Genomic DNA, 26,691 nt, shown 5'->3' with positions numbered 1-26,691 from the left:
AGAGGGGTCTGGCTGGATTGATCTGAGGACCACTTCTAGTGGGTGACCTCATTCCAGTCCCCAACTTCTGCATCTGCTTTAGAGGAAGTGGGGTTGGAGGGAGGGGACAGAAAAACTGGCCTTTAAATTGTCTTGAGGGCCAAGGATCTAATAACCATAAAGTGCCGGAACCATGCTTTCTTGTATAAAGCAATTAAGCAAATAGCCTTTGTCTTTAGGCCAGCTTGGATTTAAGTCCCAGATCTGCCACCTAGCTTCATGACCTTGGCAAAGTGAATTAGCATCTCTGAGCCCCAGTTTTTTTCAACAGAAAATGGAAAAAGGGTTTCTCCACGGGTTGGAGGATTAAGCAAGCAATACATGTATGGAGCATTTATAAAAGACAAATGTTGTTTCTGACTTTTACTACTATTTTGTAAGAAGAAAACCTTAGGACCCCGAAGATGAAGAAAGTAGGACAATTAGGAGGCATAAATATCTAGAGAAATGATGACAATTTGCAGTTTCACTGGGATCTGACAGGAGGGGAGTGTTCAAATACAATTGATTTGGGGAATATGTTAATGGAGTGAAAAAAGATACCAGGTTTTTTTTTTTTTTTTTCCCCTGGAGATTTCATGGATAACAGGAATGGGAGGAAGGCCTGACAGGTACTAGAGGGTGAGCTCTGAGGACAAAGTAGGAGAATTACAGTTTGTGCTTCTGTGAGACATTCAATTTATAATGCAAGCCAACGTGAAGATAGTAGACACAGGGAGATGCAGTGCTGTTGCTGAGGAGAGAATCTGGGGAGGCTGGAAAGCCCAAAGGTGCGATGTGAAGTTATGGCATCAGAGGAGCTTTAATTCTACACTCTGGCCTCCTTGCTTAACATTATTAATCCTGGGGTTCTGGAACCTCAGCTGCTCTAACTCTTCAGGTGGTTACCCTCACGCCAGTCAGCCTCACCCTTCTGCCCACACCGAGGAGAACTTCAAAGTACTTGGGGGCTATCATAACAGCTTTTATGGCAAGAGGGCTGAAAAAGATATTTCAGAGGACAGTGCCTTCCCATTGAATCCATGTCCACAGGACTGTCTCAAAGACAGAGTCAGAAGCTTCAAGCAGGGAAGGGAGCTGGAGCTGGGGAGGATGGCATTTTAACAAAAAGTGCATCATCCGAGTTCCTGTCTTTTTTACCAGACTTAGCTTGAAGAATTCTTGGATACTTACTCTAAGTCAACCCATCTTCACAGGAGAGAAATCTGTCACTATTGAACACATTCAAAAGAACCTATTTGGGGTCCCAAAGGCATTTCCAGAAAAGAAGTACAGAAAATGTTGGTTTTATGCAGCATCAGAGGAAAAAACCAACCAGCCTCCTCAGACGAAGTTTTTGAAAATACATCCTTTGTTTGAATGTGTCCTTTCTAGTGTATTTGCTAATAGGTATCTTGGGCTGTGGAAAACCTGCCTCTAAGAATAAAGAAAAATGGAGTCTCTACTGCTTATTCATAATACCATCCTAAATTTTGACAGAAAATTATTCTCCTTTCTTCATTATTTAATCTGAGGAGACACTCTGGAGATAGGTCTTTGGGTATGGCTTAAGTGAATAAAGGAGGTTGTTTAGGCCCAAGAGAAGATATTGAGTGGCTAAAGCAGTAAATGGAGATCAACTCTTAAAATGTATTCATTGTCACTATATCCAAAGAGGAGACTAAATTAGCCAGGAGATGGAGGGGAATGAGGTTTCTTTCCTGGCCTAAGAAAGGGTTATGGGGCAGCTCTTCCTTTCCATCCCACACTTAGTAGGGACTTTATAAGTGGTGATCAAATGAATGAATGCCTCTTACTTGTAGGGTGGACCATTCTGTCCTGGAATCACCATGTTCTCCTGCAACACCAGCACTTCTGGTCATTCTACCTTCCTCCTCACTGGCTTTCCAGGCCTGGAAGCCTCTCATCATTGGGTTTCCATCCCCATCAACCTCATCGGTGTGGTTTCCATTCTGGGTAACAGTATCATCCTTCTCCTGATCCGCAGAGATCCGTCCTTACATGAACCTATGTACATCTTCGTATCCATGTTGGCAGCCTCTGACCTGGGACTCTGTGCCTCTACCTTCCCCACCATGATGTGGCTCTTCTGGCTGGGTGCTCGTGAGCTGCCCTTTGATCTCTGTGCAGCACAAATGTTCTTCATCCATGCCTTCACCTATGTGGAATCTGGTGTGCTGCTGGCCATGGCCTTTGATCGTTTTGTTGCCATCCAGGAACCTCTGCACTATGCCACAATTCTGACCCACTCAGCCATGGCCAGAGTGGGGGCTGCCATCCTGGTGAGGGCTGTCCTGCTCAACCTCCCAGGACCCATCCTCCTGCGGCGTCTGCTTTTTCCCCAGATCAGTGTACTTTCTCACTGTTACTGCCTGCACTGTGACCTTGTGGGATTGGCCTGCTCAGACACCCAGATCAACAGCTTTGTTGGCCTGGTCTCCATCCTCTTGTCACTGGGCCTTGACTCCTTTCTCATTGTGCTCTCATATGCCCTGATCCTACGAACAGTGCTGGGCATTGCTTCACCTGGGGAAAGGCGCAAGGCACTCAACACATGTGTCTCACACCTCTGCATTGTTCTCATCTTTTATTTGCCCAAACTGGGGTTGTCTGTGTTGCACCGAGTAGAGAAGCACAGCTATCCTGCTCTGGCAGTGCTCATGGCCAACCTGCACTTCTTGGTCCCACCTTTCATGAACCCCATTGTTTACTGCCTCAAGTCTAAGCAGATACGTCAGGGCCTCCTTAAGCGCTTCCAGCAGAAAAGGGTTGATGTCTCCTAGAAGAACAGAAGGACCCAGAAATACCAGACCCCTGTGGGGAAACCTGGGTCTTGGGGTGGGAGAGAATTAGTGGTGGAGAGTTAATTTTTGAGGTTTGAATGATTCAGCTTTTATTGTTGAGCCCTTTGTGGGGGCACAGTCAGCTTTTATAATTATAATTTTGGGGGACTGAGACCACTGAAAAGTATATTTAAGTATTACCTTGATAATCCTCTCATTGCTCTGTCTGATTAGAGCTAAACTATTTCAGACTCACACTGTGACATCTCCTTTCCTAGGGGACCCAGACACAGCAATTGAGAGGATATGTGTGCATACCCATTTGTGCAGGCACCTCTCTCCTTTTCCCCACTGGATTCCCCTCCCACCATTTCATTTCTAAGCCTAAGGAAGAACTATATTCCTATTATATATAAGGTTAGGTAGAAGTAAACTGTATTCACCTTGACACTGGCCTTCTCCCAAATTCAATATTAACCAGCTCACATATCAAGAAATAGACATGGGGGGGTGTGGATGGTGGGTAACACACAGGGTGACACTGCACATGCTGAATTTATCTAGCACTTATCTGCAGCCTAGGGAGTGGTAGTTTTCTCTTGATTCTCTTCAGGCGCGTCTCTGCTTTGAGCTTGAAGTTTGGTACTGTTAAACCTAGGAAAGCTGCTCAGCAGAACTTCTGGATCGTGCTGGTTTCTCAAGCATCAATGGTAAAGGTGGAATAGCCCACTCACTTCCAATGCAGGTGATCTGCTAGGATATAAGCTCCATAAGGCCAGAAATTTGGGGACTGTTCTGTTCACTGTTGTGTCCCCAGCTCCAAGAACAGTGCCTACCATATAATAGGTGCTCAATATATATTGTTGAATAAATGAGTAGGGAAGACAAAGGGACAAGAAAAGTCTTTATGGCTGGTCCTCAGGAAGGGAGAGAACCAAGAGATCTGAATGTCTGAGGCCTGTGGGGGCATAATGAGCAGTTGGTAAACTGTGATGGAATGAGGTAAGGATGGGATGTCAGAGGCCTTGGGGACAAGGTGTGACTATCTCTATATCACATGATCAAGAAGCCTGGTTCCAAGGGTGCAGCTCAGAGAGGAGCTTAAATTTTTTGTGGAGATTTTCCCAAAGCTGTTTGCAAATTTTCAGAAGGAATTTTACCCAGAAACTGAAGGGTATCCCACTCCAGCACTAGCATTGCCCTTGGCCTGCTCAGCCCTAAAATAACCAAACATTTCATGGAGAACTGAAATAGGGATATTCCTGGTAGAAAATCACTACTCAAATTTAATAAAAAAGGCCACAATAAAGCTATTTGGAACTTCCTGCTTCTATCTATAGTTATCTAGATAATTAGTAATTTACTGCTCATAGTCATTTCTATGTATCATTTTCATGAACTGAGACAAGAGAATAGGAACTCAGAGGCAGGAGGCAGGATGGGGAGCTGTGAGCCCTCCACATGCAGGTCTAGCTGGAAAGGCTGTTTCCCCTATTAGATGTATTTACATGGACCACTGTATCTACTATAGGATTCCAAAGAACTCAGATCCCCATGCTTATCAGTAACTAGGAGAAGGCCACTGCCAACCCTGTGTGTCTGAAGGTCACAGATCCTGCCCATAGAGGTCAAGAAGCAAGGATAATAAATCATGAGTTTAGAGTTACCATTTTAGAATATTATGTCTAGTAGTAGCAAACTAAGGGTTTCAGTAAGTCTAGTTTGACAGGCTACTTTGGAAGAGGAGGTCATTTGAAAAGATAGTTTGTGTTATATGATAAAGTTCCTCATCAAGGCCACAAATCTTGGATTGAACAAGCAACTGTGTTATCTAGGCCCCTCTGCCCACTTCACTCTCCATCCCAATAGTAAGGTTCTGACCAGAGAGACAGCATGTCCATCTTGCTGAGGAGGGTCCCACCTATTTCTATCAGAAACCCGAAGCTGACAGGATGGTGTTCAGAATCACAACAGCCTTGGGCAGGAAAAACAAAACAAAAAATGTATACAGGCCCCAAGGCTGGAAAAGTTCTATTGAGACGGTTAGCAGAATTAAGCTTGGATATTAGACACCCAATCTAGGATTGTAGGGGTCCTTTGGCTTTGTCATTTTTACCTTTTCTCAACAGCAGCACTGAGCTTGGAGACTTGTCTCGTTTTAATTATTGTTACCATAGCACAACCACTCTTATATTTTGTGGCTCCACTGACATCAAGAACTGGAAGAGATCTGGGGTCAATGTCTTTACTACTTTACCTTCGGGGTACAGACATCCCGGCATGTTCCAGTAATGCCTTCCTCTGCTCCAAAGACCTGATAACTACTGAAGTATTTGAGCCTGACACAAGGTGGAATCCTAAGATGGTTTCTAGAAAGCTTCATTACTAGTTTGCCCTGTTAAAATTATCAAAGTGTGATATATATATTAGATTTTGTTATTAGTTAAAAAAAGTCTATGTACATGTATCTAAAAGCTCCTGCTCTTAATCTTTAGGCTAATAAGATTATCCCCCCACCCACTCCTGGGTGGCTTGTTTGGTTAAGTGTCTGCCTTCAGCTTAGGTCATGATTCTGGGGTCCTGGGATCAAGCCCTGCATTGGGCCAGGGAGCCTGCTTCTCCCTCTCCCTGCAGCTCCCCCTCCTTGTGCTCTTGTCTCTCTCTCTGTCAAATAAATAAATAAAATATTAAAAAAAAACAACAGACTATCCTCCACCCATGCAGAAAATTAGAGTTAAAAAAAAAAAAAAATCTTACTTCTGGCCTATACCAGTAAAAGGCAGAGGTCCTCCATGGTAGCTTTAAAAGGGACTCTAATTTCTTCAGCCAGAAGACAGACTACTGAAAATCAGACCCAGGCTAGGATTTTAAGGCTGGCAGAAATATAAAGACAACTGAATATACAGTCTCAATAGAAAATTTACTTTGGTGTAGATGACCTGATACAGAAAGTGTGGGACTTTAAGAGCAAGAAATGAGGCATTTCAGTGAATGAGCCTACAACTACTCAACCTTCAATATTTTCTGAACTTTCCAGGCTGGCAGAAGCACTTCTTTTCCCTTCACAAGAAGAGAACAATTTCTCTGCCTGGGAATCATGACATGACCTTATTTGAAGCAGGTGCTTTGCAAGAAGTTTCTTGCTCTCTTCAAGATCTACTTCATCACTTTTCATGGTTTCCATGCCCGGTTATACCTTAGAACAGTGTAGGTGGAGAAATATAGTATTTGCTTCTAGAGGAAATAACTTATATGCAAATAAAGTTGTAGAAAGTATAAATATGGTATATCCCTTATCTCCTCCCACCAAGAATCCCAGAAGTCTGAGTTCCAGTTGAGAAAGACTGTAATAACATAATAAAATTCCTATACAAATTCTTAGTTCATCAGTTTCTTCCCTTCTTTGCTTTTTCCTCTTCTGACCTTGAATCCTAGGGTGGCTCAGGCTCTGTATAACAATCTTAAGACTGGCAACTGTCTCTATTTCTTAGAAAAACTGAAAGGATTGTCCTGACCCATGGATATTCTTCTGTTTCTAGGCACCAAAACACTTAGTATCCATCTTCTGACTCTTGAGATGGTCCAGAGAGTTACTCTCTATCTACTCGTTACTTCAAAGCATTTATTAGTAGTAGTAACTTGGTTAAGCCCATCTAATCACTCATCTGAATAGGATATAATGTTGGCCCACGGCCTATTGGAGTTACAAAATAGAGAAAAGTAGTGTCCTGAGAAGGGCTTGGACCTCTAACCCTGCTGGGAGAATGCTTAAATAGTGGATATCAGAAGGGAAAGGGAAACCAAAGGACCCTAGAATGGACCCTCAAGGGAGGAGAACAGGTGGGCCTAAGGAGAAGATGAGACAATAGAGCAGTACATGTTATGATGAACCAGCCATACAAGAATGAAGGAGCAGAGAGTGCAATGATCCTGGCCACCAGGTATAATTTTTCCTGTATTACAAGGTCAGAGAGACTACAACTAAGAAAATTGTACAATAGCTTAAATTAGGGTAGCATCCCTGATATCAGCAATTTCCTGTTAGGAAGACAGAGTTTGATATTTTAGTTTTACTAAGTTGAGAACAACTGGTAACACCTCAGACTTTAAACCTTCAGAAAAGCTGTGCCTTAATAGTACATCCACATACTAAGGGCTTTGATCTTGGAATAAGAGAAAAATAGAATAATAAAATCTGAAAGCCTGAAGTTAAACCTCTTAGGATAAGATCTTGACCCATCAATAAGTAAATTATGCCTGCTAGACAAAAACTAAACACTCCTCAAGGCAAGATAACAGGATCAAGAGATTTTTCAATACATCATTTACAATGTCTGTTATAGTCTGAAAAGTTACTATACATACCAAAAAAGCATAATCAAGAGGAAAAAAAGTTAGCAGAAAGAGACTTCTTATAGATCATATTTTGGGTTACACAAATATTTTCTCTTTGTGTTTGGAATGAAATATTAAAACATATTTTAGCATAACTATAAAAACTGTTTAAAAAATACAAAGAAGATGGATAAATAGGTGACAGTTAGTATGCAACCTTCTTGGGAGCTTCCCAGGTGTAATATGAAACTGGCCCCTGTACAGAGAAGGCAAAGAAAGACTGAAGAAAGAGGCAGATAACTCCAGATTGGTGGGTGGAAGATTTAATAAGCAAGGGAACTTATATATGAGGCTTGTCTTGGGCAGTCACAAGGTGAGTTGATCTCCACATCCACCCACCAGAACTTTAAAAGTTTATATAGAGGCCTTAACTGGGCTTAGTCATGTATGCCATCCAGATGATCTCAGACACCTTACTCTCTCAAGGATATGTCCTTGGAACAGCTCCCAGTGTGAGAGTGGTAGGCAGAGCAAACAACCCCAGGACAGGGGAGGAGGTGAGGAGCCTCTGATTGCCTGGGTCCAGTGGTTCTTCTGATTACCTCCTGATGATATAGGGATTTAAGGAGAAATTTAGAAACTGCATAAAAGAATCAAATGAAAGTTCTAGATCTGAAAGTATATCTGAAGTAAAATCATTGTTGGGGATAACATCAGATTGGATAATGCAAAAGAAAGGATAGAGAACCTGAAGACCAAGTCAATAAAAATTATCCAGTATTCTATTAACCAATTAATAGAAACAGAAAAGAATTTAAATAGAATGACATTTGGGTCTCTACCAAGTAGTCTTACATATAAGTGATTGAAGTCTGAGGAGGAGAAAAACGGGTCAGAAAAATACTTTGTGAATTAATTAAAAACATTTTCCAAATTTGATTACAAAATTACAAAAGTAATTCACAGATCCAGGAAATTCAGAGTCCCAAGCAAAATGAATACAAAGAAAATTACACATTGACACAAAGTCAAACTGATGAAAACTAAATACAAAGAAAAAATGTAACCAAAGCTTCTGAAAAAAGATATTTATGGGAATAATAAGAATTATGAAAGACTTTCATAAAAAAAAATGAGGTAAAAGAACAAAGGGCCAATGTATTTAAAGTGCTAAAAGGAAAAATAAACCTGTCAATCTAGGATTCTATAGCTAGCAAAAAATTTTTTATCAAAAATACATTTTAAGTAAGAATATTTTCAGGTAAAAGCTGAGAGAATTTCTTTCCAACAAACTTATACTACAAAAATGCTAAAGGAAGTTTTTCATGTTGAAGAGAAATACTGTATGAAAATTTAGATCTAGAGGAAGGAAAGAAGAGCACTGAAAATAGTAAATATATGCATAAAATAGTTTTATTCTTTAAAGTAGTTTAAATAAGTTTTCAAAGTTTATAATGTATACAAAATATGTGTAAATATATATTTTATGTAAAATATATGTAAAAATAGCACAAAGGACAGAGTAAATGGAACTGAACTGTTTACTATTCTTATGTTTTACATGAAGTGATATAACATTAATTTAAGGAAGATTGTGATAAATTAGGGATATATAGGGTAAGCCCTAGAGCTACCTATACAAAAATAATATGAAGTACGGCTAACCACAAGTAGAGGGGATAGAATGGTATTTCAATATATGTTCAATTACCCCCCCAAAGGAATATAGTAGAAATAAAGGACAAAGAACAAAGGAGGCAAATACAAAACAAATAGTATGATAGACTTAAACCCAAGTATATTATAACACTAAATGTAAACAGACTATATATTCCAGTTAATAAGCAGAATTTGTCAGACTAGATACATAAGGCCCAACTTTTTGCTCTTTACAGTTAAGTATAAAGCCACTGACAGTTTAAATGTAAAAGGATGGAATATGATGTACTATACAGTTTAAGAAGAAAGTTGGTTGTATAAATCAGGCAAAATTGACTTGAAAGCAGATTACCACTCAAGATAAAGAGGATCATTTTATTTTATTTTTTATTATGTTATGTTAGTCACCATACAGTACATCATTAGTTTTTGACGTAGTGTTCCATGATTCATTGTTTGCATATAACACCAGTGCTCCATGCAACCCGTGTCCTCCTTAATACCTATCACTGGGCTAACCCATCCCCCCACCCCCCTCCCCTTTAAAACCCTCAGTTTGTTTCCTGGAATCCATAGTCTCTCATTTTATAATGCTAAAATGTCAAATCAAATAAAATGAAAACAGAGAGGGAGGCAAACCATAAGAGACTCTTAAATGTAGGAAACAAACTGAGGGTTGCTAGAGGTGAAGTGGGTGAGGGGATGGGCAATTGGCTGATGGGTATTAAGGGCACTTGATGTAATGAGCACTGGGTGCTATATGCAACTGATGAATCATTAAATTCTACCCATTAAACTAATAATACAGTATATATTACCTAAATTGAATTTAAATAAAAAGAATTTAAGGAAAAAAGATATAAAAATTATAAATGTGTATACACTTAATAACAGATCTTCAAAATACACAAAGCAAAATTGACAGAAATAAAAGGAAAAATAGAGAAAACCATAATTGTAATTAGAAATTTTTTTTTTAATTAATTTATTTGACAGAGAGTTAGAGAGCACAAGTAGGCAGAGCGGCAGGCAGAGGGAAAGGGAAAAGCAGGCTCTCTGCTGAGCAGGGAGCCCGATGCGGGGCTCCATCCCAGGACCCTGGGATCATGACCTGAGCCGAAGGCAGCCGCCCAACTGACTGAGCCACCTAGGTGCCCCTGTAATTAGAAATTTTTAACAGTTCTGTCAGTGACTGATAGGAGAGCCAGATAAAAAAAATCTTTAAAGATATGGTAAAGTTGATCGTTGATCAATTTGACCTATCTGATAATCATAAAATACACTCAAAACATGAAGAAATATTAATTTGAAGTAGACATGGAGTATTTACCCAGACAGACTATATCAGGGCCATAAAACAAGTCTGAATACATTTTGAAGGGCTAAAATACAGCCTATGTTTTCCAACCGTAATGGAATTAAATTATAAATTAATAGTGATAATAAATATAGAAGATCACCAAGTATTTGAAAAGTAAATAACACACTTAAAATAACCAATGGGTCACAAAAAGTCATAAGGGAAATTAAACAGTAGTACAAAATATTTTTACACAACATATCAAAATTTGTGGGATACAGCTAATGCAATGCATAGAGAGAAGCTTATACATGTGAGTTTTTAAAAATCAATGGTCTTAAGTTTCCACCTTAAGAAGCTAGAAATAGAGGAGCAAATTAAACCCAAAGTAAATAGAAGAATGGAAATAAAGAGCAGAAATTAAAGAAAAACAGAAAAATAAAGCCACAGTCTGGTTCTAAAAATTAATAAAACTGATACACCTTTCTCCCCTACCAGCATGACAAAACAGGACAAAGTAAACATGAATAACCAATATAATAAAAGGTGACAAGTCCTACAGAATTGAGAGGATAATAAAAGGATACTATGAATAATTTATAAAATTATAAAATTTATAAAATTATGTTGTTATATTATGACAATTGTTATTTTGACAATCTAGAGAAAATGGAAAGATTGTGAAAATAGAAAATTTGAATAGAATTATTCATTAAAAATTAAATGTAAAATAAAAAACAAAGGAAACTTCAGACCCAAATTTCTTTCCTGTGTAATTCTATCAAATATTTAAGGAATAAATAAATGTTATATGAACATTTTCAGAAAATAGAGCAATAGGGAATACTTTAGTACATTTTAGGAGGTAAACAAAACCCTGATATAAGAACTTGACAAGGAAATTATAAGAAAGAAAATTACAAGATCAGTATCTGTCATGAACAGAGAGCCAATTATCCCTATCAAAATATTAGCAAACTGATTCCAGCAATATACGAATTTGATAGTACATCACAACCAAGTGGGGTTTATTCCAGAAATATAAGGTAGTTTAACATTTAAAAATAAGTCAATTGGTATATTCCATTAATAGAATGAAGGAGAAAAATCATGTGATTACCTAACTCTATAAAAAAAAATGATGACCAAATTCAACACCATCTGGATAATTTTCAACAATGGTAAAGGAAACTTATGAAAAACCTACAGTTAACATGATATTTAATTATGAAAGATTGAATACTTTCCTCCTAAGATCAGAAACAAGGCAAGGATGTTTGCCTAATTCTATTGAATATTGTATCAGAGGTCCTAGCCAATATGAAATCAGAAAAAAATAATTTCTACAAAAAATATTACTAGGGTTTGATTATATGTTTTCTAACAAATTGACACACACATTATATATATATATATATATATATAAATTATATATATATATAAATGCAAAGAATATGGAACAGCCAGAACAACAGTGGAAGTACAGTGTTGGAGGACTTATACTATTTCCTTTCAAGACTTACTATAAAGTTATTAAGACAGTGTTGATATGAGGATATGAGATTGATATGATAATCAAATAGATTAATGAAAGAGAAAAGAAAATCCAGAAATACATCCACACATAAAGAGTTGACTGATATTTGACAAAGTTGCCAAGGCAATTCAATTTGGAAAAGTCTTTCCAATAAATTCTGGAACTGAATATACATAAGTGAAAAAAATAAATCTTGATCTCTACTTCACACCTTATACAATTATTATTTGTGTTGGATTACAGACCTAAAATTATAAGTTAAATCTATAAAACAAAGCACTAACCATGAATAAGATTGCTAATTTTGAGTTTATAACTAAAATTTATTTTATTATGTTCAGTTAGCCAACATATAGTTCTCATAAATTTTTGTTGTAGTGTTCAATGATTCATTACTTTATACGCAACTAAAAATTTCTTTTTATCAAAGAGATATATAAGAAAATCAAAAGGCAAGGGCGCCTGGGTGGCAGTTGGTTAAGCGACTGCCTTCGGCTCAGGTCATGATCCTGGAGTCCCTGGATCGAGTCCCGCATCGGGCTCCCTGCTTGGCAGGGAGCCTGCTTCTCCCTCTGACCCTCCCTCCTCTCATGTGCTCTCTCTCTCTCTCTCATTCTCTCTGTCTCAAATAAATAAATAAAATCTTTAAAAAAAAAAAAAGAAAATCAAAAGGCAAGCCACAAAATTGGCCAATATTTTCACTATGTTTATATGACAGATGACTTGTATGCGAAATATATAAATGGCTAGTACAAATCAATAAGCAAAAAATTCAATAAAAAATGGACAAAAGATGTTAACAGACATTTCATGGAAGGTATATGCACAAACAGTAAATGTATAAAAAGTTGCTCAATGTCAGTCATCAGAAAAACGCAAATTAAACCCACAAATTACCATTTTACCATTGGAATGGTTAAAATAAAAAAAGAATGGTAGTTTCAAGGGTTTATCAGGATGTAGAACAACTGAGAAGTGTTATGCAACACTTGCGAGAGTATAAAATGGTACAATTACTTTGGAAAACAATTTGGTAGGTTCTATTAAACATACATTTACCTTATAACCCAGAAATTCTACTTTTAGTTTAAGAAATATTCAAAGCAGCTTTATTTATAATAGCAAAAAAAAAAAAAAAAAAAAAAAGGAAGCAACTCAAGTGTCCCAAAATAGTTAAACTTTGGTGTATTCATGCAGTGGAATACTAGCAAATAAAAAGGAATTCACAGCTCATGCACACAATACAAATGAATCTCAAAAACATGTTGAGCCAAGGAAGTTGGACACATAGAATATATATTATAGCATTCCACTTATATGAACTTCTAGAACAGTAAGTTTGATCCAAGGTAATCAAAATCAAACAGTGGTTTTCTCAGTGGAGGACCCCTAAGGGTTTTACCTGGAAAGAGCACAAGGGAACTTTCTGGGATTATAAACATATTCTGTACCTTGATTAAGGTGGTGGTTATACTGATGCACATGCTTGTCAGATATCATCTAATTATATATTTAACATATGCATTTTATTTTAGGTAAATTATACCTCATTAAAAAATAGTTTTGGAAAAATAAATCAACTGTAACCAATGGTCCCAAATAGAGTATAGCTGGTTTTCTTGATTTCCCCCATAATTTGAATTAAGTATCCTGGAGACTAGAATTTATTGGCCAATCTGAGGTCTCTAGTTGCCTGGCAACCTGGGCTGTTTGTGGGAAAATTAAAGCTACTAATTTTGAGCCCTAGAGTGAAGGAAGAATTATTATGGTAACACAGGAGTCAGAGTACATGGGTGGGGGACTTTGCTGAGGTCTCCTATTCAAGTTGTCATCAGGGATTTATCTTCCTGAATCATCATTATATTTCCAAACCCTAGAAGAGTGTTTGTCATGTTGCATATTCTCAGTTAGATCAGTGATATTAGGAAAAGAATTATCCCCTCATTCCTAGATTAAATCTTATTAGATTTTTGTTTCCAGGGTCTAGATTTATAGGAACTTATTGGATAAGGGGTAAACAACACAGAATTTAGAATTAAAAAGATCTGAATTCTGGCTCTGATATTTACTTGATTTCTTGGGCAAGTTATTACCTTCCTAATCTTTTGCCTTGGACTCTGTAAAGTGGAGGTAATTATGTGCCTTCATCAGATGGTTATGAAACTCTAAGAAGATGATGCATATTCTTTTTTTTTTTTTTAAAGACTTTATTTATTTATTTGAGAGAGAGAGAATGAGAGACAGAGAGCATGAGAGGGAGGAGGGTCAGAGGGAGAAGCAGACTCCCTGCCGAGCAGGGAGCCCGATACGGGACTCGATCCTGGGACTCCAGGATCATGACCTGAGCCTAAGGCAGTCGCTTAACCAACTGAGCCACCCAGGCGCCCCAAGATGATGCATATTCTTGTGAGGCACTGCAGAGTGTTAAGTTAATCTACTGCTATAACTGGATGAAGTTCTGATGACCTAGGTTTTCCTGAGCCTGCTAGTGGCCTTCTGCGCAAGCTCTTCCCTAACTTATTAGAATGCTTTGCCTGAGAGCCAAATACCTATTAACTCCTTACCAATCTGAATGTAGATTCTGAGCAGGGATGTCAAAACCAGAGACTCTGCGAACTCTGGATCCTAATGGGCCTCCTAATCACAGCCATCACTTTAATTTTTAAAACCTGCTCTGGAGGTCAAATTGGATTGCTTTCTCTATTTTCTCTCCAAAGAAGGGGTATAGTCTTTTCCCTGGACATTTGAGGCTTGGTGGCAGCTCCTCATGGCCACTCCCAGGGAACAGACTTGATATCATCTAGTCTGAGACTTTGTTCCCACACCTTACACCCCAGGCATCATCGAAGGCTTCTGAGAAAGCGGCCTTTCCTATGTGTAGAGATGTGGAATGAAAAGAGGTGGGTACTGGGATCTCTTTTCCCTGAGCAAGTTAGGTGTCCTTACTCAATACCCATGGTCCCTGTGCTTATCCTAATCATATTTCTTTAATTTGGCTAATTAAACTAATTTGTTTCACTGTTGTCTCCCTATTGTTATTTTCCTCTGGCTAACAGTTAACAGTCTCCACAAGGACTTTTGACCTAATCAAGTCCATACCCCTAGATTTTTAGCATACTAAATGCTCAATGAAAAGATGAAAATTCTCACCTTCCTAGATTGACATTACACTTTGTTGCGTATTCCTCTGTACAGTGGACACGGTTGTCCCTATGGTCCATTGCTGAGTGTTCTATCTCCATCTCTCTGCTTCTCTTCTCTGTGTATGTGTTTCTCCTGTCAAACTTGGAGTTCACTGAGGGAGGTATTCATGTATCCATATCAGAGTAGGAACACCTGACTATGGATGAGGATTTTTTTCCTTTTCAGATCATCAGTCATATCTTTCTCATTTTATCAAGGTCTCCTAGAAGGTAGGAGCCATGTCAGAAGAGCAGTGTGGAATTCCCGGGGAGGCTATCATCAGCTTGGTGACCATGTTTCCCAATAGACAGGGGATCCCTAGGCTTTGTAACCATATCTACATCACAAGTGGGAAATATATGATGATTCTTCACCCATCAGACTTGTGCTTTATCTCCTTATTGAAGTAAGGATACCACTGAGTGTGGGTTTTTCTCTCTCCACCATGCGGGAAACTACTGGTCTCTTAACAATTGATGTTGGTTCACAAATTGGCTCCCATACACAGAGAGCAAGAAGAGACCAAGGAAAGAGGCAGGCCACTCCAGATGGGTAGGTGGCAGGTTTAAAAAGCAAGGGACTTACTTAAGAGATTTGTCTTGGTGGCCACAAGATAAGCACCCATCTGCCAAATCTTAAAAGTTTATGTAGAGGCCTTAACTGGGTTTAGTCATGTATAAGGTCCAGATGGGCTCAACAATACCTTACTCTCTCAAGGCTGTGTACTTAGAACAGCTCTCACTGTGGGAATGGTGGTCAGAATGTACATTCCAGGGACAGAGGAAGGGATAAAGAACGCCCAAATACCCCCAGCCAGCTCACAGGTTAACTGGTGGTCACATCCTCTCAATGGCCTCCTCCAACAATTGCCCAAGGCCTAAAGGAAGAAGATAGCTTTCCAGGGTGGGGTTGAAGACTTAAGACTGAACAATGCCCTGCTTCATCAGTCGGAGGGCTCCATCCCAGATCTGTTTGGTCTTCATGCCATAGATGATGGGGTTGAGCATGGGTGGTAAAACAAGGTAGAGGTCAGCCAGGAGGATGTGGATGTGCCAGGGTACATGCTGGCCAAAACGCTGTGTGTAGAATGAAAAGAGTCCCGGTGTATAGAAGAGAAGGATGACACCAAGGTGGGAGCCACAAGTGCCAAATGTCTTAGCCCTTGCTTCTTTGGAGGAAAGGCTTAACACAGCCTGGAGGATGAGTGCATAGCAGACAGCGATGCAAATGGAGTCTGTGCCCACCACCAGCGTGGCAGCAGTGATGCCATAGATGTTGTTTGGCCGTGTGCCCCCACAAGCCAGCTTCACTACAACCATGTGCTCACAGTAGGAGTGGGCCACAACTTGGCTACAGTAGCTCAACCTTGCCAGTAAGCAGGTGAGTGGGGTCATGAGCCCCAAGCCACGAAACACAGCAGCAGCTGCCAGCTTGCCCACAGTCTCTCGGGCAACAATGACCCATAGTGCAGTGGCCAGCAGATGGCCAAGTAGCGGTCAAAGGCCATTGCTAGCAGGATACCAGATTCGACGGCTGAAAAGCCATAGATAAAGAACATCTGGGTAGCACAGGCCCCAAAGTTGATCTCAGTAGCATTTGTCCAAAAAAGTGCAAGGAGCTTGGGCACAGTAGAAGTGCAGAGTACCAGGTCAATGATGGACAGCATGCATAGGAATAGGTTGCTAGTTGGGACAGAGAATGGAACTAATTGAACCTTCTGGAGATAGCCCATTTATATCCCTAACATTAAGCTACAATACTCCTTATAATCCCTTACATCAGCTATCCATACCCAGAAAGAAAGAGGCAAGAAGAGAAAGAGTAAGTTCTAATGTGGTCTGGGTGAAGGAACCCTGGACCAGGTTGCCATCCCAGTGCCAATTGTGGCTGTCACTGTGGTATTGAGACAATCATCTTGTCTCTTTATGTCTCATCATCCCTTCTTCCATGTGTTTCCTATTTTTTTCTTCTGTGCTATTTCCCCTCCCTGAATTTCTACCATTCAGCTTGGGATCGAGTATATCCAGAGGGTATTTCAGTTTTGGTGGCAGCTGAAGGGTCAGGGACAGAGAACAATCTGGGTGGGGGGTCCTTGTAAAATGGTATATGTAAACCTGCTCCATTCTCTGAATAAGCACACTATGTGCTTAGTTCAGCATGTAACTGTGTGTATATATATGTTGCTGTATAAAATGAGTGAGCAAAGCTGTACTCAGAAGACGCAGGTACATACATTTAGTTAAGACATTGTTTTGGAGTGTCCATACTTCAATGCCCTTTCTTTGGTGTGGAGAAAATTGAGAGTTGGATAATCAGACATAAATGGGACAGCCTTGCTTTTTCCCTTTTTTCTTCTTCCACTCAGCCTTTTAATAATTGAATCAAGTTTCCTCAGCCCCTGAGTTGCCTCTCAAAGAATGTTCACTCTATCTTTGTAGTTACATAGCACAATGACTGCATGCTCCCCTTGCCTCAGACCCATTTGCACAGATAGAGAAAATGAAGTTGGAAAAGCATTTGTTGAGCACAGTATGCCCGGATTCTAAGAGAGATCAAGGTGAAGGCCTTGGGGGTCATCACTTCCTGTCCTCAATAATATTTGAGTTAGATCTCATAAAAAATCTCCAGGATAAGATTGTAGGGCACTGGGAAGTGATACAAGGCAGGAGGTGGGTTACCATTGCCACATTCAAAGGAGCTCTTGCCACTTCTGATTCAATGATCCCTAGGCTGTGGGCTGGGAGGTGAGTGGCATGGCTACAGAACCTTCTCCATGGTGGAGGTGAGTGGCTAGAGACTCTTACAACTTTTTCTCTCTACCTGTGAATGCTGTTGTGCTATACTGTAATTTTCTTTTGAAGGAGAGACTCTCAGCCTCTTCCATACAACTCACCCAGAATAACTCTACTTTATGTCCGTCTCATTGTTCTGAATTACCTTAGAGTTTGGTATTAAAAAAGGCCTTATCGAAAATATGTTAGAACAGGAGCTCAAGTATAGGAACAAACCTGCCTCATGAGGAAAGGAACAAGTTGTTCATTGCTGGAAGTGCTCATGAGGAAGCTACTTGCCAAGGATACAACTTTTATTAGTGGAAAAGTACTTGCCAAGGATACAACTTTTATTAGTGGAAAAGTAAGAGCAGCCCATTTCAAATCTCAACTCTCCTAACTCACCAACTGTGTGATCTCAGTCAAGTCACTCAACCTTTGTCAACCTGCTTCCTCATCTGTGACCGGAAGAGGTTGATTCCTACTTCAGAGGTTACTGTGAGGAATCCTTATGGGGGACATTCATCTAAGAGCACTACATGGCACATAGCAGTGATCAAAAAGTGTGATTTATTTGTAAGTGCCTTTTATCTGAAGTAGAGACCACCTCAGTGAGAAAATGATCTTAGTGCAGTCAGGTCTTTGGCCTGCTAGTAGTGTGCATATTATAGGGTTGAATACACAGACAGACTTACCAGGTCTGGGGCAGGGAGTGGTAGTGAAGTCTCAGGTCCTGCAGGGATTAGTGTGTGGGGAGCAAAAAGGTTGGAATATTTATCCTATTATTAAGGCCCTGAGTAAAAATTCCCTGGGGATGAAGACATTTAAAAAGACCTTTGAGATACTGGAAAGAGGCAGAAAATTGAAGCTAGGATATCTGGGTAAGGTAGGGGGAAAAATAGGGCAATAGAGATTTATCCTGAGAGCTCAGAGTGGATGGGAAGGGGGTGGGTGGACAGACCTCTGCACACAAATAATCCTAAAGGCTTTCTGTCACAGGAACACAGTTTAGGAAATTTTGCTAATTTTCCTTTTTCTCCTAGCCCCTTCCATGTGTCCCAAATACTTACTTCTCAATATTTCTTTTGGTTAAACTACTTAGCTTCTCTGTAGGTTTTTCACTGTAAAATGGGGAGGCAATGAGTATTAAATGAGATGACATATGCAAGGTACTTATCATTTTGCCTGATCTGTGCCAAGCACTTGGTAAAAAGTTTTTATTTTATTATCTAATTCAATGATCATTGACTGAGCATCTACTACCCACAAAGAATTATGCTAGATGTTAGGGCATAGAATTGAAGGATCACACCTTTTTGTTCATAGTCTGGTTTGGGATGGCAGACATAAAAAATTAGTTATAATTTTTTTTTTTAGATTTTATTTATTTATTTAACAGAGAGAGAGAGAGAGAGAGAGATAGGGAGAGCAGGAACACAAGCAGGGGGAGTGGGAGAGGGAGAAGCAGGCTTCCCACCAAGCAGGGAGCCCTATGCGGGACCCCATCCAAGAACCCTGGGACCATGACCTGAGCTGAAGGCAGACGCCTAACGACTGAGCCACCCAGGCGCCCCCAAAATTAGTTATAATTTAATGAGAGACCTATAGATACAAAAAAAAGACACAGGCTCATTCAGCAGAAAAGCAATTAGTGCTGTAAAACTTAGTCAAAGATTCAGAAATAGAAGGTAGGCTTGGAGGAAGGTACACATGAAGGAGAGAAGACAGCAGGTGTAAAACATGGCAAACAAGGGATAATGGGCATTTTCTGGCAACCAGTGAAGCCCAGTTCAAAGTTAACATTTAAAAATTTTATTTGACTATAGTTGACATACAATGTTACATTAATTTCAGGTGTACAACATAGTGATTCAACATCTCTATACATTATGCTATGCTCACCACAAGTGTAGCTATCATCTGTCACCACACAGCACTATTACAATATCATTGACTATATTCCCTATGGTCTGCTTTATTCCTGTGACTTATTCAAGCCTGAATCTCCCACTCCCCTTCACCCATTTTGCCCGTCCCCTCACCCCAACCCAATAGAACAGAAAGCCCAGAAATAAACTCTTGCCTACATGATCAATTAATCTACAAAGGAGACAAGAATATACAATGGGGAAAAGACAGTCTCTTCAATAAATGGTGCTGGACAGCAACATGCAAAAGAATGAAACTGGATTGCTTTCTAACACCAGAAACAAAAATAACTCAAAATGGATTAAAGACCTAAATGTGAGACCTGAAACCATAAAAATCCTAGAAGAGAACACAGGCAGTAATTTCTTTGACATTGAGCGTAGAAACATTTTTATAGGCATGTCTCCTAAGGCAAGGGAAACAAAAGCAAAAATAATATATTGAGACTACCTCAAAATAAACTTCTGTATAGTGAAAGAAATTACAACTTAAAAAAGGGTAAAAAGATAAAAAATAAAAAAACTGGAAAAAAAGTGGCTGATAAACCTGGGCAAATTTATAGTGATAGAACATATACCTCCCAAGATGGTTAGTAAGGTTAAATGAATATGTAAAAATCCTTAAATATTTTCTTGCAAATACAAGTGTTTACTCCAAAAAAAACTGTGTGACTAGGAGAACGGGTTCCCAGGAAGCAAGCTATCATATTTTTGAATTCTATACCAAAGAAGGGAAACAACGGATGTTCACCACAGTTCACCACAGTGTGTTATATAACGTTTCATTTGAGGGGTTCCACTATTTTTTAAAAAAGTATGATAATACTCATCTAAGATAATGCAATTACATGACTTGTCTTTTAACCATATCTAAAGTTTTAATTATATTAATGATTTACAAATACATTCCTTTAGAAGACACACATACACATGCAATACACACACACACGATTCCTATTTTAAGGAGTTTTAAATGCAGATGGTGAAAGGAAGAGCCAGTGGGAGATGGCATGGCCCAGATGATAGAAAGGAAGGTGCAGGCTTTGTTCTCTGGGCATAGATTCATACTTCAAGAATTAAGTTTCAGGGATTCTGAGTTTTGGCCATTCCCCCATTTAGTTCTTCCAGAGACACAACTGATTCTAATAGAGGGAAATAAGTGGCAATAGCAGATAAATGAGATGACTCTTAAATTTTCTGCCAGCACCACAGTGCTTAGAGCTAAGCCAAGGATCTCCATTGTCTTAATGGGGCTCAGGGATAGACATGGCTATTCATTGTTAACTTGGGATACTATTGGGCAGAACTCTATTCAAGTAATGATATTTGCTCTACAGAATATTATTGAGCATCTATTATGTGTCAACATTTCTCTAAGTTCTAGGAATGTAGTAGTGAACAAAGAAGACAAAGTCTTTGATCTCACAGAACTTCTAAGCCAGTAAGGGAGAATTTCATTAAAGTCAATATGTAACAAATAGGTATTGAAAAGTACTAATAAAAAATAAAATAGGAAGACAGAAAATGACAAGAAACATAATTTTAGACAGAGTAGTCATGGTAGACCTTTCTCAGGTGACATTTGAGTAGGAATCTTAATGACACGAGTGAACAAGACACGCAGGTGTATGAAGGACAGTGCTCCAGGTAGAACGAACAGCAGATCTACAGGCTTTGAGGTCTGGAATGTAGTGAATTTGAGAGGCAGCATCGGGTCACTTGCTTGAGTGAAGTGACTGAGAAAGTAGGAGATGAATTTGTGAGAGAGCCAAGGTCCAGATAATAAAGGATCTTGTAAGCCATGCTGAAAAGAGGAATTTGTTTGAAGTGAAGAAATCTATGCGAAGATTTTGAACAGGATTCTGTTATGCTCTGACTTAAAGTTTTAAAAGGTCTACTCTGGGTTCTACATAGGGAGAATAAGGGTGAAAGAGGGAAGCTAGTTCAAAAGTTATTGTTGTAGTCAAAGAATGAAATGAGTGATTTAACCAGGATGGCAGCAGTAGAGTCAATGAAATGTGATTACACTTGGGATATGCTTTGAGGATGCAGCAAATAGAATTTGTTGATGGATTCATTGAATGCAGGGTCTTGAGAATATGATGAGTTTCAGGTAGGAGACTTACAGTCTTCCAGCTGGATGAATGGAAGGGCTTTAGTACAATGGGAAACACTGAGATTAAAGTGGGTTTAAAGTGTAGAGGAAGAAAGGAATCAGAATTCTGTTTTGAATAAGTAAGCTTGGAAATATATATTAGACATTCAAGAATAGCTGTCAGGTGAGCAAGTTATATTTACCAAATTTGAAGTTCAGGGGAGATATCAGAATTGAAAATATACATTTGGAAGGCATCAAAGAATAGTTAAGACTATGAGAAATGATAAAATCACCTAAAGAATGAATATAGAGAAGAGAGCCCAACATCCGAGGGGAAGAGAACTGGACAGTAAAGGATACTCAGAAGAGGACATAATGAAGAAGGAAAAAAACCTTCAGAGCATTGTTTAGGAAACCAGGAAGTAGGAAGTGTACATCTCTGCCAAATGCTACCAGGGGGTTGAGCAAGATGGGGTTTAAGAATTGATTACTGATAGAATGGCTAAAACTAACAACTCAGGAAACAACAGATGTTGGTGAGGATGTAGAGAAAGGGGAACCCACTTACACTGTTGGTGGGAATGCAAGCTGATACAGCCACTCTGCAAAACAGTATGGAGGTTCCTCAAAAAGTTAAAAATAGAACTACCCTATGACACAGCAATTGCACTACTAGGTATTTATCCAAAATACAAAACACTGATTTGAAGGGGCACATGCACCCCAATGTTTATAGCAGCACTATCAACAATAGCCAAATTATGGAAAGAGCCCAAATGTCCATCAATTGATGAATGGATAAAGAAGAGGTGATACATATATATTCCGTATAAACGGAATATTACCTGATGATCAAAAAGAATGAAATCTTGCCATTTGTGACAATGGAGATGAAACTTGAGTATATTATGCTAAGCAAAATAAGTCAGAGAAAGACAAATACCATATGATTTCACTCATATGTGGAATTTAAGAAACAAAACAGATGAATATAGGGGAAGGGAAGGAAAAATAAAATATGAAAACAGAGAGGGAGGCAAACCATAGACACTCAACTGTAGAGAACAAACTGAGGGCTGCTGGAGGGGAGGTGGGTGGGGAGATGGGCTAAATAGGTGATGGCATTACGGAGGGCACTTGTGATGAGCACTGGGTGTTATATGTAAGTAATGAATCACTAAATTCTACTCCTGAAACTAATACTACACTATATGTTAACTAACTTGAATTTTTTAATTATGTTCAATTAGCCGAAATACAATACATCATTAGTTTTTGATGTAGTGTTCAACAATTCATTAGTTGCGTGTAACACCCACTGCCCATCACCACACTTGGAAGAAAATCTTGGAAGAAAAAAAAAAAGAAGGTATGAGGAATGGAAATACATTTTTGTTGAGGAAACAAAGTAATTTTGTCCTAAAGAGAGGCTATTTCAAAATGGGGAAAAGGAAAACCTAGGATAAAATCTGAATGTAAAAAAAAAAGTTATAGAAGGTTTGTAGAAAAAGAATCTTTGGAAAGGAATTTTAGTGTGAAGTCAAGCTGGCTAAGATAAAAATAAATTTAATTAAGTTAAATGAATTTCTTAATATCAAAAATAATCTGGTATAGAATTAAAATTTGGTTTTCTCTCTGTTAAAAGGACCATTTTCTTAGATTATTGGTCTTTTTTTTAAGATTTTATTTGAGAGAGAGAGCATGAGAGAGCATGAGTGGGGGTGTAGGGGCAGAGGGAGAAGCAGACTCTACTGAGGAGTGAGCCTGACGTGGGGCTTGATCCCAGGACCCTGAGATCATGACCTGAGCGGAAGGCAGACACTTAACCGACTGAGCCACCCAGGAGCGCCAAACTTTTTGATATTTTTAACAAACTTCCTAAAATCAAATTCTAAATGAAGTCTTTAAATGTAAAAGTAACAGGATTTTCTAAAAGGTCCCTGGAAAAATCACACAAACAAAAAATTTTTTTCTCCTTCTAAAAAAAGAGATGTTACACTAATTAGGCTTATTTGATATGCTAAATTACATGGGAAGCATTGCCAAATAGAAAGTAATACTAAGCCTTTTTGTTTTTTTGTTATGTTCAGTTAGCCACTGTATAGTACATTGTTAGTGTTTGATGTGGTGTTCCATGATTCATTAGTTGCATATAACACCCAGTGCTCATCACAACATGTGCCCTCCTTAGTACCCATCACTGTTATCCCATCCCCCCAGCCCCTCCCCTCTGAAACCCTCAGTTTGTTAATACTAAGCCTTCTTCATTTTGTATATGTGTTCTACAAATTATATGAAATTCCTAGAAATCTAATATGTCTTGGTATAATGTTATCAGTGGTAATTCCAGTTATTATCTAAAATCTTATGTGTCAGAAGAAAAAATATTGCCAATTGCAAAAAAAATTGATTACCGGTAGTTAACAATACTGTATTCTATACTTGAAATAGTAGATCTTGTGTTTTTACCATGAAAAAATGGTAACAATGTTACTAGATTGTGAGGATTATTTCATAGTGTAGATGTATATCAAAACATCAAGTTGTAAACATACAATTTTTGTTTGTCAATTATACCTCCATAAAGATGGAAACTTTGATTATTGGTGTTTTCAATAAATGATGCTGGAAAAACTAGATATCTACATGCAAAAGAATGAAGTTGGACTCTCACCTTACATCATATACAAAAATTAACTCAAGTTGATAAAAAACCTAAACAGAAGCTCTAAAATTATAAACTCATAGAAGAAAATGTAGGTAAAAAGCTTCATGACATTGGATTTGGCAAGTTTTATTGAATAGGACACCTAAAATACAGGTAAGAAAAATAAATTGAACATCATGAAAATTAAAACCTTTAGTTCAAAGGACTCTATCAAGAGAAAATGGGAGAAAGTATTTGCAAGTCATAGCTGATAAGGGATTGATATCTAGAGTATATACACAATTCCTACAATGCAACAAAAAAATGTAATTCAAAATGAGCAAAGGACTTGAATAGACATTTCTCCAAAGAAGATATACAAATGGCCAATTAGCTCAAGAAAAGATGCTCAACATCACTAATCATTAGGGGAAGGCAAATAAAAACACCATGAGCTACCATTTCATATCCATTAGGATAGCTATTATCAAAAACCAGACAATACTAAGTGTTAATGAGGTGTTGAAATAGGAATCCTGTACCTTGTTGATGGGAATGCAAAATGGTACAGCTGGTGTGGAAAATGGTACGGCAGTTCCTCAAAAAAATTGAACATAAAATTACCATGATCTTTCCCTAATTCAACCTGGGTATCTTCCTCTCCGACTGCTCCCAACATGAGCTTGTGAACCTCAAATCAGGATCACCACCTGTGTCTGTCTCTGCAGTCTAACTCAGACTTCAACACAAGCTCTGTGTAGAAGGCTCACCTAACTAAACCCAATGTGTTCTGAAGACTCCAGGTGAAGACATTTGAGTGCTTGTTCCTGAGGGACAAGACTTAGGACATCTAATAAAGAATCTGGATGTTTCTGTGGGATGGGAGGGGAAGCCAGAAGTATACAGTCTCAGTAGGAGATATTGGGATGCCTCATGGAGAATTAGTTCAGGTTTAATGACAGAGTAGCCCCTGTGAAAACCAACTTCCCCTCTCAGAACTATGGCAGAATATCAGATGCTGAAACCAGTCATAGGAGGAAAGCACCCCCTTTGGTATTGTTATTAATGGTTGATAGCTATTGAGTAATAACAACATGGATAAGTATAGCTCAGTGATCTCACTGGATCCCATATTATGAGAGATAGGCAGGACTAGGATAATTGTCCCCACATGTTAGATAAGGAAACAATCCAAGAAACAGAGGTTAAGTGCCTCATAAAGGTCACAAACTGGGATTTAAACCTAATCTCCCACTCATAACCTCAACTCACAGCTCTGTCCACAAAATGAAACAAAACATCAAAACTCCAAATAAAAAAAAGATAACCTTGACCTAGTTATAACTGAACCCCAGCTTTCTAGGTCACAATCCAAGCACACACAGCAGGTAGCTGTTTGCATATTCTGAGGAGGCTCTATTTCTCAGTAGGCACTGCAGGGAGGGAAGGTGAGGGTGGAAAGAGGCACCATGATTGCGAAGCCAGACTACACTCTGCCTCAAGGGAGGCACTGAATGCCACAAAGTGGTGAGGGAGTACGATCTGTAGGAAGCCAGGCGCAGGAACCTCAGAAGACCAGAGACTGGGACAGAGGAGTCTAGAGTGACCTCCAGGGAAGACACCAGGCCCATCTTGGGTCCCTTTCAGGATGTCCCTCAGGGATTGGGCCTGCTGTTTCTTTTTCTTTTGGGAAAAGAGTAGGTGATTATGAGGATATAGCCAGACATCTCCTTTCCAACTCTCTCTTTCCCACCCTTCTCTCACTAAGAGGAAAACTGCATCAGTTTTTCCTAAAACCAACAGAAAGTTAATTGAGCCTCCAGCTGGGGGGTGAGAGCACATCAGGCCCATGGTGGTAAGGAAGACCAGGCATACACAAAGCACAGTCAGGGAGGTGGCCTGAATGGGGTGAGGAGCAAGCAGACCAAGGAGGGGTACTTATGCTAGGTCAGCTGGCTACTAGAGGGCTGGAACAGGGTACCTGGGGGGCATAGGTCAAGGAAAGCAGCCATGTGAGCTGGGCTGACAGAGAAAACTAGAATAACTAGGATAAGGGCCAAAATCAGACTAAGAATAGTAATGACTAGAAGGAACACCCGAAGGCTGAGTGGAGAGTCACTACGAGAAGAGTGTGTAATATTTGAAGGGAACAGACTAGGTTGGAGTGTATGGGGAGGTGAGCTCTGGAGTGCACAGGCAGAGTCCCTTCCTCAGTACCTCTTGTGCCCAAACAATTTATTCTTGTCTCAGGCATTATCTCACTTCCTGATTCTCTTGTCTTCTAGCATTCTCATCCTGTATGACTGTCTATCGAACAGAAGACCTGCTTTCTATCCTCCTGAAGGCTTTATCTTCTACAAATTTCAGATCCTCCCATGCCACCATTAGAAGAAATCCTTTTCTGCCTCGCA

The 26,691-nt window shown here is 39.1% G+C and overlaps 2 protein-coding genes across 2 annotated transcripts; one reads left to right on the top strand and one right to left on the bottom strand.

Annotated features, from left to right (window-relative positions):
• Nucleotides 1-1,868: 1,868 nt before the first annotated feature.
• Nucleotides 1,869-2,822, top strand: LOC116646412 (olfactory receptor 51G2-like). The gene has a single exon (XM_032427125.1). It carries the CDS (start codon nucleotides 1,869-1,871, stop codon nucleotides 2,820-2,822), a length of 954 nt encoding a protein of 317 aa, XP_032283016.1.
• A 12,931-nt stretch (nucleotides 2,823-15,753) lies between these two features.
• On the bottom strand, nucleotides 15,754-16,581 carry LOC116646276 (putative olfactory receptor 52P1). The gene is given in 2 exon segments (XM_032426864.1): nucleotides 15,754-16,280; nucleotides 16,283-16,581. Coding segments are annotated over 2 exon segments (813 nt in total). The 5' UTR covers nucleotides 16,569-16,581.
• Nucleotides 16,582-26,691: the final 10,110 nt, after the last annotated feature.

The sequence above is a fragment of the Phoca vitulina genome, unplaced genomic scaffold (genome assembly GCF_004348235.1).
Source record: "Phoca vitulina isolate PV1807 unplaced genomic scaffold, GSC_HSeal_1.0 scaffold36, whole genome shotgun sequence".
Taxonomy (NCBI): Eukaryota; Metazoa; Chordata; class Mammalia; order Carnivora; family Phocidae; genus Phoca; species Phoca vitulina.
This window is presented reverse-complemented; position numbering and strand designations above follow the sequence as displayed.